Raw genomic sequence first — 14758 nt, 5'->3', positions numbered from 1 at the left:
CTGACACTTTACGTGGATGGTTCATGTATGAGAACAAGTACAGGAGAATTAGTGGCCGCGTATGCAGTGACCACTGAAACTGAAGTTAAAGAAACATATCGTATTGACACACTGTCTGCTCAAGCGGCAGAGCTCATTGCTCTGACCCGAGCCTGTATACTAGCCAAGAACAAAAATGTTAACATATACACTGATTCCCGTTATGCTTTCGGAGTCGTACACGACTTCGGAGTGTTATGGCAAGAACGAGGTTTCTTGACCTCTCACGGTGCCAAGATCCAACACGGTCCCCTCATTCAAGCACTGTTAGAAGCAATACATCTGCCTTCAGGCATATCCGTCATGAAGTGTAAAGCACATACTAAAGTTACAGATTCTGTTTCCCAGGGTAACGACCTGGCAGACCAGACAGCAAAACATACAGCATTGACTCACACCCAGACAACTGACGTGACAAAGACAATAGTACCGACACATTGTATGACAGTCAGGGATCCCACACTAGATGTAATCGATATTCAGACACATGCTACTACAGATGAAATAAAGAAATGGACTGAACTAGGAGGGATCCAGACAGATCAAGGTTGGATGACGAAAGGAAAATCTACATGGTTTCTCCCCGACTCTATGGTTCAAGTCATAATCAATACAGCACATAGTCCAGCACATCTAGGAGAGAAAGCGATGTTAGACAGTTTACAGAATCTCTGGTACAACAAACACTTACGAGCAGCAGCAAAACAGAAAGTGCGTACTTGCATGATCTGTTGTCAGTTCAATCCAGGTAAAAGCGTCCCTGTAGAGCAAGGTGGATTCCATCCTCCCGATCACCCTTTTGAAGTCCTCCAGATGGATTATATCCAGATGGACCGTTGTCGAGGATTCAAATATGTCCTCGTAATTGTTTGTGCACTTTCCCGTTGGACCGAAGCATATCCAGTCCCAGATTACACTGCTCCGACCACTGCCAGGCAGCTGGTTCGAGAATTCTTCCCACGATACGGCTTGCCTCGTGTCGTGTACTCAGATAACGGACAGCCATTCTCATCCGAACTCATGAAACAGGTTTCCCTGCTGCTAGGATATCAGTGGAGATTCCATTGTGTCCGACATCCCGAAGCCGCTGGCCTTGTAGAAAGGCATAACCAGACACTAAAGACCCGCCTTGCTAAAGTTTGTAAAGAGAAAGGGGTCGACTGGATAGTCGCCCTGCCAGTTGCATTGTTCTATATGAGAATGGTCGCCCATTCGAGATCAGGACTATTCCCGTATGAAGTGGTCTTTGGGAGACCACCGAATATGTGGGGGACGCCCATACCTAAGAAAATTACCGATGTTGATTGTAATATGCTGACAGATTACCTTGCCTCCTTGATGTCTGCACTCCAATCATGTCGTTCACAGGTTGCCGCAGCCTTTCCCGACAACACTGATGTAAAGCCGCACGATGTCCGTCCCGGTGATACAGTGCTAATTAGGAATTTCGACAGGAAAAGTCCGCTGGAGCCCCGCAGGAAAGAGCCGAAGACCGTCCTCCTTACAACACGGACCGCTATCAAGGTGGAAGGCCGAAAGGGGTGGATCCATACGAGTCATATAAAAAAATGCAATGAACTGATGCCAGAAACAGACTCGTCCACCCCCTCCAAAGACTGCATCGAACCTAGTGACTTTAAAGTTCCGAAACAAGAGAAAACTCCCCAAGAGGAGTACCGCATGAAACTTCGATCTAGCAAGTCAGACAGTTTAATTGTTTAAGTCCTCCCCTAGGTGAATCGGTTAAATAGTTTCTGACATGTATCCCCTAGATCGAGATAGAGAGAGAGAGAGACAACTCAAGAAACGTACATATTGTAAATCACTGCGCAGTCACTGTATAGTGACGTTATTGATTATGTTTTTTCTAAGTCTTCTGATTATTGTAGCGAGTATATTGCTTCCCATATATTACCTTATCTTCAAGCGTGAACAATCTGCTTACAATGTCTCTGCCGAACATTCTTTTAGTGAATTACCTCCCCACGAACTATCTTACAGACTCGCGCTGCGCAACAACACATTCATTAGTATGTTACACCACTCTCATCAGACTAACAATGCTACAAACTGCTGGATATGTGGCCGACTCCCTCCCTATCAGAAATACAAGGGAGTTCTGCCCCTCTTTCCGTACCCGTTCACTCACAATGGCTCCTGTGGTGCATGGTTTAGAATAATCAATTCCTTAGATCCTGATGTCGCTGTTTTTAAAGGGAGCTGGGTTTGGGGAAACTTGAACTTAGTTCTGCTTAATGCCTGTTACCCTGACAAGAAGGGACTTCCCATTAGAATAGGAACTGATCTAGAAAATGAAGTATATGGATTAGGTAATTATACAATTAACCTTATGATTCTTACTGTTGAATCCGAAGCTGCACCAGTTCTCCCTGCTATGTCAGTATTACCAGTCACTGGCGATTTATGTGTCAGTAAGAAGGGTTCCGTACACTTAGGTCATAGCAAATGTACTACTGTGGTCGAATTCAGTGATCAAGGCAAATCTTCCTTTAAAGCTACCCGTCATTCCTACTTTGTTTGTGGCCATACCGCATACATACGCCTACCTCCAGATTGGGATGGTACCTGTTACATTGCATTCCTTCTGCCACCTGTTTTTCTAGCGCCTCCTGATTATCACAGAAATACAAATCTAGTAAAGAATAGACTCCGAAGAGATCTCCCGATTGTCGACTACACTGAAACGGCATGGGAGCAATACACAGATTTCAATAAAGGATTCTTTTTTTTCACAGGCCCCGTCCAAAACAGTAAACTAATACGCAGATTAACTAGAACACTTGAAGCAGTAGTGAATGAAACGGCCTCCGCCCTAGGTAACTTAACAGAGGAGCAGTCCGCCATGCGGGTTGTTGTTCTTCAAAATCGTCTTGTTATTGACGTCATCTTGGCAGATAGAGGCGGAGCTTGTAAGGTCATCGGGTCAAGTTGCTGTGTTTTCATTCCAGAAAACGGGCCAACGGTATACCAAGCTATTACACGTCTTCATAAAATTGCAAATCAGATACATCAGAATCCAGGCACCTGGACTTGGTCCGGTTGGTTCTGGACAACGTTAACCGCTTGGGGATGGAAGGTCCTATCCTTCCTAGGCATTGCCCTTGTCATAGTATTCAGTTGCTGCCTGTGCCTACAGTGTGGGCCAGCGATTTGTGGACTGTGTGCCACATCGTGCATTGAACATTCCAGTTCTCTCAAAACGTAAAAGGAAGAAAGAAGAACAAATGATGTTACAAGAACAGACTGATCGATTTATGAGGATCGATATATCATGAAGGGTCCGTAGGGAACAAGGAGGGAATGAGGAAATATAAATTTTATGGTCAAGTAATGTTCCCTAACGTGTACCCCACCGTCTCCATGTACCAGCTTAAAGTGCATGTAACTTCCCTCCTGTGCCAGCTATGAAGACGCAAATACATTTGCGTCCAACGTTAACATGTCCTCTTTCAGATCCACCCTGAATGGGTTGAATACTCCGTTTCTAAGTATGCTATGCCAACGTCTTTTTGTGGTGTACTTTACACGTTTTTCAGCTCTGGCGAAGTAGGCCCTGAATTCTGCCATCGAGCCCTTTTTCCTGCCTTCTGACTCCGAAAGCCTCAGCCCAGGCTGTCTCTGTACCCGTGACCTCTGCCTTACTCCCTGTGCGGCTCACGGCGCTTAGCTCAGCCTGCTGCCTGCCAAGACTGTATTCAACCTTCGAATTATCTGTTCCGCTCCTCGAAAATGCATTCCTGCCTACTAGTTTAAGTAAACATCCCCCCAGCTGCAGAGCAAAGGGCCCGGCCTCACTGTCTCCGTGCAAGTAATTCATAGCCTCTGTTACCATGGTAGGCCCATGCCCCTCGCATTCTCATGCAGACACTTAGACGCTTATACACGCACTCACAGTCAGTATAGAATAGCTTCTGCCCCAGAGACCTTTTCCGTTTAGATAATATGGTTCCCAAACATCAGATATCAGATATGATAGAGGTACGAGTTGATCTGACATGCCAGACTTCTGTCTCTTTCCGCCAGTGTAAATGTCAAGTCCCCTGCACCCTCCAGTTCCACGTCAATCACACGTCATGCAGCTGCGCGCGCATCCAGACCTCAGATTTCTGCTGACATTACAAGATTCTGCTTTGTGCCACCCACTTGTGACACCTACCTGTGACGTTTCTAGCACACACCTCTATGTTCACGCCTAGTTCACGCCTTCTAATTACGTATCACTACCATGTGTGTGTTTTATCTTGTTTCTCTCAGCTGTTACGCCTACTGTATTGGTTTCTATAATGTGACTTAAGTATATAAGCTATGTATTGTCAATAAAATATTGCTCTATCCCTTCCTACACCCCAGTGGTGGTAGGAACATGATATCCGGTCTGACCATTCATTTTTAAGGAATAAAACCCCTAAGAACTCTAACACCACGGACTCTGCCTCTTTCTTTCCGATTGAGTTATTATTGATTAAGTACTTACCTGCATAGAAATTAGGACGGTAAATCAAATATTTACCACAGCTGAAAAGGCTTTTGACCACATTAATTGGCAATTTATGTTTCACACTCTCCAATGGTTTGGGCCTTCTTTTATCTCTTATATTAAGCTTTTGTACTCTTCCTCGAGCCAGTATTTTTGTCAATAATAATTTTTCTAAATGTTTTCCTCTGTCCAGAGGCACAAGGCAGGGATGTCCTCTTTACCCTTTATTTATCCTATGCCTTGAACCTTTTCTAGAGCGTATTGGTATTAACTCTCAGATTGCTGGATTCAAGCGTAACTCCACAGAAACGAAGATATCTGCTTATGCAGATGATATATTGATCTATCTGTCTAATCCTGTTGAATCTCTTCCACATTTTATGAATGAAGGTAGATTATACTCTAGTATTTCTGGTTACAAACTCAACCTCTCAAAGAGAAGTCTTGCCCTTAAACTCTATATGCTATCAATTTATGTTTAGTGATACTCATTTTGCTTGGTGTCCTTCAAAAATCAAATACCTCGGCATTTGGCTCTCTTCGTCCCTAATTGAAATTCACATTCCACACATTATTGAATACAATCCAATCCCTCCTCCTTACTTGGTCCCCCCTGTATCTTTCCTGGTGAGGCAGGTTAGATACCATTAAAATGATTATTGTATCTCATGTTTTATATACATTGTCTATGCTCCCTATAAGAATTACCAATGTATATTTTCCCCGAATTAACTCTGCTTGTACAAAATTTCTGTGGAATAATAAACATCCTAGAATTGCTTTCAACAAACTAATTTGTCCTACGGAGGAAGGGGGTGTGCGTTTTCCAAACTTTAAGGCTTATCATTCACCGTTTTTGATTAAACAATCTTTTGCGCTAGCTTATGATTTTGTAGATATTCTGGTCCCAAGATGGATCCTTTTTGAACGTTCCTTATTATAAGATTTTTCCTTTCAACATGTAATCTTTATGTCAAATTGCACATTTCTGTCCACTAACCCAGTTTTAAAATACTCCCAATCATTATTATACAATAAATTTTCTAAGGATTTTACTCCACTTCAATGTTTTTTGTCCTCCACTGTATGGTATAATACATTTCGTAAACATAAATATAAAGGTAAATCATTTTATTACAAATTCTGGAAATACTCCACAACTACTCCATTGTTTCACTTTTATGCCTTACAAACACGCTATCAATTACCAGACTCTTTTCTCACTGAATACAATATTGTTAATGCTGTACAATCCCACCTAACCACTTTTTCCCTTCCACCTCACACACCGTCTATATCCAATTCTACTCCTCTATACCCCTTATTTTCAACTCACAGACATAAAGCTGCTCTTGTATATACGTTATTGTTATCAAATGTTATTGACAGACCTAAGTCCCATATTGAGATTGCATGGGAAACTGATTTGTCTGTTTCTTTTCCTATTACAACCTGGGATACACTGTGGTCCAAGTTATTCAAAGTTTCTGCTGCTGCTCGTATAACCCAATCTTTGTATTTTATTCATCATAAAGCTATTATTACTCCTGTTAGTATTTGCAAATTTTCACCAGCTTCTTCTCTATTATGTTGGTCATGTTCCATTTAAACGGGCACGTTAAAACATCAACTTTATGAGTGTTCTAATGTTTTATCCTTTTGGAACTCTGTTTGGAATATTTGCATGTCAATATTTAAATTTAATGTTACTTTGACACTACAGAATGTCTTTGGGTTCCTTATTATCTGATGTGGATGTTGTATCTTCCGTTTCTAGATCATTTGATCTTTTTATTGCATTAGCTTTTAAAGTTGTTCTATCATCCTGGAAAGACAACTCTAAAATATCTATACTAACTTGGTGGAGTTTTATTTGTGATGAACACAAGATTGCTACTGTTTCCTCCTCTTCTCTTTCTCAAAAAATTAAATCTGATCTTCTTTGGCTTCCTTTCACTATGTATCTTTCCTCTCACTCTCCTATACATTAACTCTTTTCCTCTCTTTTTCTATAATAATTTTCCTACACTCTTCCTTTCTTTTTCTCTGTCTTTCTTCTTCCTCTTTCTCCTTCCTCCTTTCCTTTACTTTCTCTACCTCCTTTACTTATAACATTGCTGTTTAATCATATGTTATTTGCCTATTTACTTATGTATGTTTTATTATGGCTTCAACCCCTTCTCCATTTTATTGTTTCCATTTTCTCTTTAATCTTATGTATTTGAAAATCCAATAAAAACTTCTTAAATAAGAAGGTCAAATACAATTGTTGCATTCTGAAAGCAATGAATTAACTAGTTGAGAAGCACCTACCGTTGCAAAACGAGATTCCCATGGAACGTGAGCGACATGTCTGGGGGGGAAAAAATATGTCAACAAGTTAAAAGCAGTAACTACAGCCACATTTTGTTTACAGTAGTATACGGAAAATAACCACAAATGTACTTTGCTGTGCACAAAACCCAAAACAAGTCAGCCAGCAGGCATCATATGTACCGTACAAGCACAGATGTAGGTTCCTGCACAAATTAAAACACTGATAACTGCTGGTTAATTGACATGCCTCGTTGCAGAGACGATCACAAGAAAAAGTCAAGTTACTGATTATCTAATTAACTCAGGAGATGCCTCAGAGCCTTCGGTCCTCATAACTAATTGTATCATTTTCAAAATAAAATAACCAGGAAAACCTGGATTTTTGTTATGGGGTATAATTGAAATTAGGTCTAGGTGAAATCTTATAGACTGGTGTAATCTTGTATAATTTGACATTGCACAAAAATTCCTAAACACTATGGACCGTATCATGGAAAGTGCCCCTGGGTGTAACGGGCATGTGAGCCCGCTTTGCAGTAGGGGCTCCTGGAGGGAGTGCTGCGGGGCAGACTAGAGGCACGGTGGGGGGGTAGTAAACTACGGCACACGGCCGAACCAAGGTAATTACATAAATAAATAGAATTACATTGCGTAAGCTACAACACCATTTGGCGTTGCAGCGTGCGCAATGTAATTAGTTTCGTTCCAGGAGCAGTTACTGCTACTTTGCATGCCCCAGGGGCACTTTGGTATTACAGAAAGGGCTGCAGATGCTTGTACAAATTAGGGAATCTCTACCTATGCCCATGGCGTATTATGGACGAGGGGGCAGAGGTAAAGGAGATGCCAGGAGGCGCACTGTCAGTGCACCCCCTGATAACCCTCTAGAGGGTAAGGAAAGGGGGTCCTATGGACCCCCCCAGACATTCCCTTGCAGGCAGGTGCAGTCACTCACCGCACCCGCCTGCAAGGGGATCTCTAATCCCCTTTAAAATTGCAGGTGGGTTGCTACCTGCACTGTGAAAACAGAGAGCGACTGCTTCAAAGCTGCTCCGATTTCAGTTGAATGCCTGCCCCCAGAGCAGCAAGAATTCGCGACAAATGGGTGCAGCACGTTCAGTATAATACAGTGCACTCACCTGGTTGGAGCAGGGTGCACCTTTTGAAAAGGTGTGCGTGGTGCAAAAAAAGAGCGTGCCATATTTTGCAATATGGCCCAGGTCAAGTAATTTGAAGTCCAATAGGAGCACAGGAAGAATGAGAACGATCAGTACTTAAGTGGCTGTTTGTGACAGTAGTGTCTTTGAATCAATTTATAGAGCAAACTGAGTCCTGGTGCCCAAAATGGACACAAGTGCGCATTTCATGGTGAAATCGTGCTAAATTCTACATTTGCATTAAGTATTTTTCTAAAATTTTAGTTAACACTAGGAAGTTACGCAATTTCCCGACACACCTACATTTTAGCGTGACACTGTCCAATACTCTAGCCTTAAACTGCTCTATATGCTTTCAGTTGGGGTATATTTTCTTGGACTGCCAAAGGTCCCCCCTAAGTGACAATTGCCACCTTTGGTTTAATTATTCAAAAGCACTAGCTTATATGTGAAGGACAACATTTCGCAAATTAGATCAAGTAAAAGTTTAATCTGTCAGTGACATTCGAGATCAAAACAAGTTAGTAAAGATGCATGTATATAAAAGGCACACTGGGCTGGCTCTTGGGTAGTGCGAACAGTGCAGCCGCACCTGGTGCGGAGCTGGGAGGGTGGTTTGTTGTATTTAGAAATAGCATATTGGTTTGAAAGCACCTGCTGCAGTGTTACTTGTGTGTCCAGAAGTTTTTAGGCAACACTAAAAATGTCAAGTTTACTCTGACAATTAATGTTCCTGCAGAAAAGAGATCAGCGTTTCGTCAATGGCAGTTTTGAAGTTTCAGAAAGTTGTGCAGAGGGATAATGTGCCTGCTGCAAAGAAAGCGTACCATGCAGATCACAGACGTTTATTTTATGTGGAAAGCTCAGTGAGTTAATGTTCTTGTAAGATTGCTTTGGTACTTGCAGTTCATAAGTTACTTTCTAATATAGCCAGTGACCTATGAAGTTTCAAAGAGCTGGATGCAGATTAGCTTTTGGGTTAGAAACCCCAGTCTTTCATTATCCTAATGTTGCTAAAAAGGGTACCTATGAAATATATTCTTATTAGTAAAACCAATCCCAGCCAGTGTGGTACATTTTAATTCCTGCGTTCATACTTCTACAGCAAAACACAAGACGATGGACGGAATGTTGCACAATGGCAAAACATTCACCCCCAGTCACAGATCTGAGTTTAATCCATCGTTATTTTGCTCACCAAGCCACCCCAGTTCAGACATGGCCATATACAAACCAGTCTTGACCCTGTGCCTCATGGGAACAGTCCAGCCTGAACTGCCAAGCCATGTCTTTCCTGGACCAGAATCAAGTATCCTAGGACCGGTTTCTGGCTATCAGCCGTCTTCAGCCTTAGGCTGCACCTGTAATTTAGGACCCACTTTCAATATACCTGAACCATTGGCTGAGCAAATTTTCTTTTTGATTTTTTAATGTCCCATTTCCGTGCATTCCTTGTGATGGGCAACCTGCACAGTGATACTGCAGCAGCCGAAGACTAAGCAGATAAAACTTGAGCTTTATGGGAAACTGTCACCGGTTCCAAGGAAGGAGTCCTTAGAGTTACTGAATTTACTTGTGGCCTGTTCTGGATGCTCTAATAGTAGTGCCAAAACTAGAGTTGAATCAGTAGGCCAATGATTAATTTGAGCCGGTGACTTTCAGGGCTCTGCACTGGCTCTTATAACAGCCTGCCACATGGTGGTGCTGCTTGTATAATTTTGCGAGAAACACAGTTGGTTAATAATTAAATATGCATTAAAATCACCAATCCTGCCACCTAAACCTATAAAAATAGCATGGGCGACATGCATTACTGATTTTAATGTATATTTAAAGTCTGAATGGTCACACTTGTATGATTGTGATGGCTAGTTGTGATGGTACAATCAATGGCAGTGCTGGCTTAGGCAACTGGTGATGTAAACTGCAGTGGCCTCCTGACTAGAGCCCTGGCACTTTTTTTTATTGTTATTCATTTTAACAAATCAAGTACTGCAGTAGGCTGGACTGCAGCTAGCTCGTCGTCAGAAACCAAAGGGTTCATAAACAATAGCAAACATTGTTCCACATTTCCTCAATTTTAGCTTTGAAGTCAGATAATGTAAATGATCAGATCACACTAAAGACTGTATATATAGCATGCATGAATGACAGACCTTTTAACCAATGACACTAGGTTGTTGGTGCAGGACATTTCGCACATCACGCCTAACTGTGCATCCAACAAAAACTGTTTGATGCAAGTCATGATTTCATGTAGGTTTTGTCTCCATTTCTCTTTTCCAGGTATTTTCTTTGAAGGTGGAAACCGCAAGGTACGAAGATACTTTCACTTACGCACATCTTAGTGTGTCCACATACACTACTCCTCCTTAGGGTCTGCTCCGCCCTTGAAGAAAGCCACCTGACACTGGTTTGATTGGCTGAAACACGTAGATCATTTCACCTTCTTGGGACCTGTGAAATCTTTTTCTCTCTTCCTCATCCACCCTTTATTTTAATCTTGCCCCAAGAACTCTAATAAAAAAGGGTTTCTTTGATTGGAATAAGTTTCCTGGAGGCGGTTTTAAGGTTTACACTCACTTTATTCACCTTTCACCCAAATAAAATCCCTCTCCGCGGTAATCAGGCATTGAAGCACACCTATGAGGCACTCTGTCCCCTAGATGGGAACCCAATGATGAAGCATGCCACCAACTAGGTTGGTGGGTGGGGGTTCTTTTAAAAACGTAATGGGTTTTCCTTAAGGGAGATAGCTTTAATGACCAACAGGATGCTGATCTTTTGGGACTATATTTAGCTATTTTTTTAAGCGCTTTGCTGAGACAGAGGAGTCTTGTTGTTCCTCCTCGCTCTCATTTTTGTTTAGAATCAGAGTGATAACATCTCAGCCATGCAGCTCCCCCCACAAGTAGTGCAGCTGCGTGCTCTAAAGGAGCTGGTGGAGTCGGTTGTCAGCATGACTCAGCCTCGGTCCACCTCCACCTCCCCCACACCATCTAACAGCAGCTCAGCTATCAGCAAAATGGCAGTGGGAAAAAGACCAGCCTCAAGCATACCCAAGAACACCTGGAAACGGTCTAGGAAGATTTACAAGGAGTTTCAGCACCAATCGACCAGTCTGAGGGAGCCCGCAGGGTTGGTATGAGCTACGATGTAGCTGGCATCACAACCCTAGCGGTTCCTAATAAAGGAATCATATTTGCTGAGATAAGAAATGCAAGTTCAATCCGGCCCCCACCATTACCTTCCAAGAGAAAAAAAGGAATATTGTAAATTTTCTGCACTGTCCCCCTGTTCAAGACAGAATCAATGGAAAACCTACAAGTTTTAAATTAAATGAGGACCTGTACGCTTGCAGGCACCTACTTGCATCATATCATGCAAAACGTTTAGCGACCTTATCACCAAAAGGTGCCACTCCTCACGGCATGACCCTGGTCTTTTCCCAGATCTACTGCGCCTCCTACCATGGAAGCCCAGACTAGTCTCCACTGAACGGTTCTTTATGCCACCCCAGTCTTTTCGGGTAATCCATGCTATGGGCCGCCAGGTTTCATGGTTTTTGTTCATCGCAGCCAGCTGGGGGTGTGAGGGGGAATCCCTCAAGTATAGGGTTTTGTGAAGGGAGGAGGGCTAGAGCCCCCTCGAGTGACAGGGACCTTTGATTTTACCACTTTGGCAGTAGAATGTGCTTCCTTTGGTCACAATATTTCTCTCTTCCGTACCATTCTTCGCTCTTTACTAACCAAGCATGTGGTGCCAAAAATTGATTTAGCACAATGCTACTTTATGCCACGGTTTACTTGTAGTCTCCAAGATGTAAGGTTTAAAACACACATATATATATATATATATATATATATATATATATATATATAGACATAGTGCTTATTCAGCACTGAACAGCCCCAGACTGGCAGGTATTAGAAGGTCAATGGCTATAATTCAAGGCACTCATTCTGAAAGACAATTCAACTGAAGCTTGTTCACTCACTTGAAGTTGCATGGAGCTCCAATGTCCCCCTTGCTGATCTTGGTCCCACCAGTTCTTCCATCAACCACCAGTGCTCCGGTACTGGGCCCAGATCGAAGTTTTCCTCCAGGAAGGGACGCATGTTTGCCCTGAGCCATAGCATTATCAGGAAATTGAGAATGGGTTTGAAACATTGAACCTAGAATGGAAACGAAGAGACCTCATCACTAGATCTGCCCAAAACAGCAATTTAAATCATACTTTATTCAGATTCACCTTTTGATGTAGCCTATTTACCAACATTAAACTGCATCGGGATAACCAGCTGCTATGACAAACTCTACCAAACCTTTATTTTTGTTATTGAGTTTACAGTTACAACAATGGATAACAAAAAAGTAGCTCTGCGTTGCAGTGTAGAATCAGGAAGATCAAGAACAAAACAGAATCTACGTGGTCAAAAATATCCAGGTGCACAAATACAATACCCATATAGCAGTAGTCACACCATTCGTACAATGAAGAATGAACAAAGTAACCAATTAAATACGCAGCAATTTCTACATTGATCCATTTATATTTCCTATATCACAGTCGCTACAGTGCTAACGGTCGGTCGCAGGCTGCTCCTGTGATGGTGTGTTAAAAGCATCCTGTGTCGGGGAGTACCAACAGTGCAGAAGACAGAGTTCCCTTTAAGAGAGATACAGGGAGAAGCTTATGTGCACATTAGGTGGACTCGAGCAGACAATTTTACAAACAATCTTCTAAAGTGGAGAGAAACAAATTGTACACCCAGGTAGATAGAACTGAGAGTCTTGTGGGAGGACCTAGACCGGTTCTTTGAGGTGGCAGTTTCCAGAGATTTGTGGATGGAGGGCCAACTTTATAAATAAATACATACAATCTATTGGTCTACTTAACAGTTGCAAATACTCTCAGCATGCACAACCTACCTGATCAGCTGAGCAGAGCCCATGTGTAGGATCTGCTTTCATGTCCCCCCCACTTTTTGCTGGTGAAATATCTAGAGGATATTGCGGTCTTCAGCTCCACCTCGGAGGATCACCTGGTCCATCCCATGGATGTTCTGGAAGCCCTGTAAAATGCAGGCCTCACTATTAAGGCCACCAAGTGCTAGATAGGGCACCTGGTAGGTGGAGGCCAAGTTCAGCCATTGGAGAGCACAATCCAGATCATCATGGACTGGGTTGCTCCCACTATCCAGACTCTGATCAGAGCTTTCTGGGGCCTGACTGGGTATTACAGGTGGTTTGTTAAGGGTGACTAGCTTTAATGATCTTACCTCCAATAGAAGGCCAAATAAAGTTCAGTTGACAGCCCGCTGTCAAAAGGTATTTGACGACCTGGAGCTGGATATGTGCACTGCTCTCCTTCTGCAAAATCCTGACTATTCCAAAACAGTAATCGCCTAGACAGATGCATCAGATATAGAGGTAGGAGTGGTTTTGTCACAACTAAAGCAGAGGGCCAGGACCAACCAGTAGCTTTTAGAAGCAGAGTGTTGACCCCCAGGGAGAAACATTGGTCAGCTATAGGGAGAGAAGCCTTTTCTGTGGTCTGGGCATTGAAGTTGAGAACATACCTATTTGGCACTCAATTAATTGTTCAGACAGACTATAAGCCCATCTTATGGCTTATACAAATGAAGGGTGAAAATCCCAAACTTTTGAGGTGGTCCATTTCCCTACAGGGGAAAACAGATGGACTCTCCATGTATTTCCACATAGAAAATAACGACTCATTTGGGCAAGGTTAGTCTCATCTCCTTACGTTAAGGGGGGGGGGGGTGGAATTGTTGGAAAGTAGGTTCTGCTTTCATGGTCAACCCCACTTTCTGCTGGTGTCATTCTGTTTTTTTGACTACTCTTACTGGGATGCTGCGAATTAGGAACCCAGTCTCTGTGCTTCTTCCCTCAATTGGACATGGCGAGTACCTAGGTACAATCCAGATTGGCTACTGGTGTACCCTTGTAAGTTCCTAGGATATGGTACTAAGGTACCCAGGGTTTAGGTACACCAAGGTTCTCCCATGGGCTGAAGCATGATTTATGCCACCCATGAGAGAAAACTCCAATTGTGACTACAGACCTGCCATTGCAGCCTGTCTAAGCTGGTCCAAGCACCACGTACGATAGATATATAGGCTTCCCTATATCTGAGGTCACTACACTTAAAACCTATAAGTCACCCCTAAGGCAGGCCTTTCAATCCTGAAGGTAGGGTGATGGGTCCCAAGTGTGAGGGTACCCCTGCATGAGTGGGGCATCCCTAAAATCCTTCAGAGCCCATTCTCCCAAGTTGTAAGTGAATCAGCCATTACGACATTTAGAGTGGCCATGCATCATTACACAATGACCATCTCTAAACTGGCTGTAACGAACTCGGTCATATTTGGTATCAAACATGTTGGAATCATACCCTTATGATTCCATGCACTGTAAAGATCCTCCAGGAGGCCCTCAGTGCTCCTTGTACCAGACTTCCTGAACTAGACAGCAAGCTATGTCTGTTGCCGACTAGAGACCCGTTTCAGCCCTCCTGCTGCAGAGCCAAGCGCAAGCAGAGGAAGGCATTACAACGGATATCCTGTCACAGGGTGGTGTGACCACTCCCCAGACAGGATTTAGTGTATTGGGGCAGGGTGGGGCACTTGCCAGCACCCCCGAGACTGCTTGAAGGGCACATTTGGAGCCCTTCTTGCATACTCCAGTTCAAACGAGTTCAGGGAGCCATTAGCTCCCGCTGTGG

At 43.0% G+C, this 14758-nt stretch overlaps 1 protein-coding gene across 1 annotated transcript in view; it reads right to left on the bottom strand.

Moving 5' to 3' along the window:
* Nucleotides 1–14758, bottom strand: part of LOC147692921 (uncharacterized) — a 111401-nt gene that overhangs the window by 77311 nt on the left and 19332 nt on the right. The window contains exons 2-3 of the mRNA XM_086939175.1: nt 12008–12185; nt 6851–6890 (exon numbers count right to left, since the gene is read on the bottom strand). Coding sequence (XP_086795301.1) covers nt 6851–6890; nt 12008–12185 — 218 coding nt within the window. The remainder of the gene's footprint in view (nt 1–6850; nt 6891–12007; nt 12186–14758) is intronic.

The sequence above is a fragment of the Lissotriton vulgaris genome, chromosome 9, assembly GCF_964263255.1.
Source record: "Lissotriton vulgaris chromosome 9, aLisVul1.2, whole genome shotgun sequence".
NCBI classification, from domain to species: Eukaryota; Metazoa; Chordata; class Amphibia; order Caudata; family Salamandridae; genus Lissotriton; species Lissotriton vulgaris.
The sequence above is the reverse complement of the archived record's forward strand: the minus strand, read 5'-3'. Positions and strand labels throughout refer to the sequence as shown.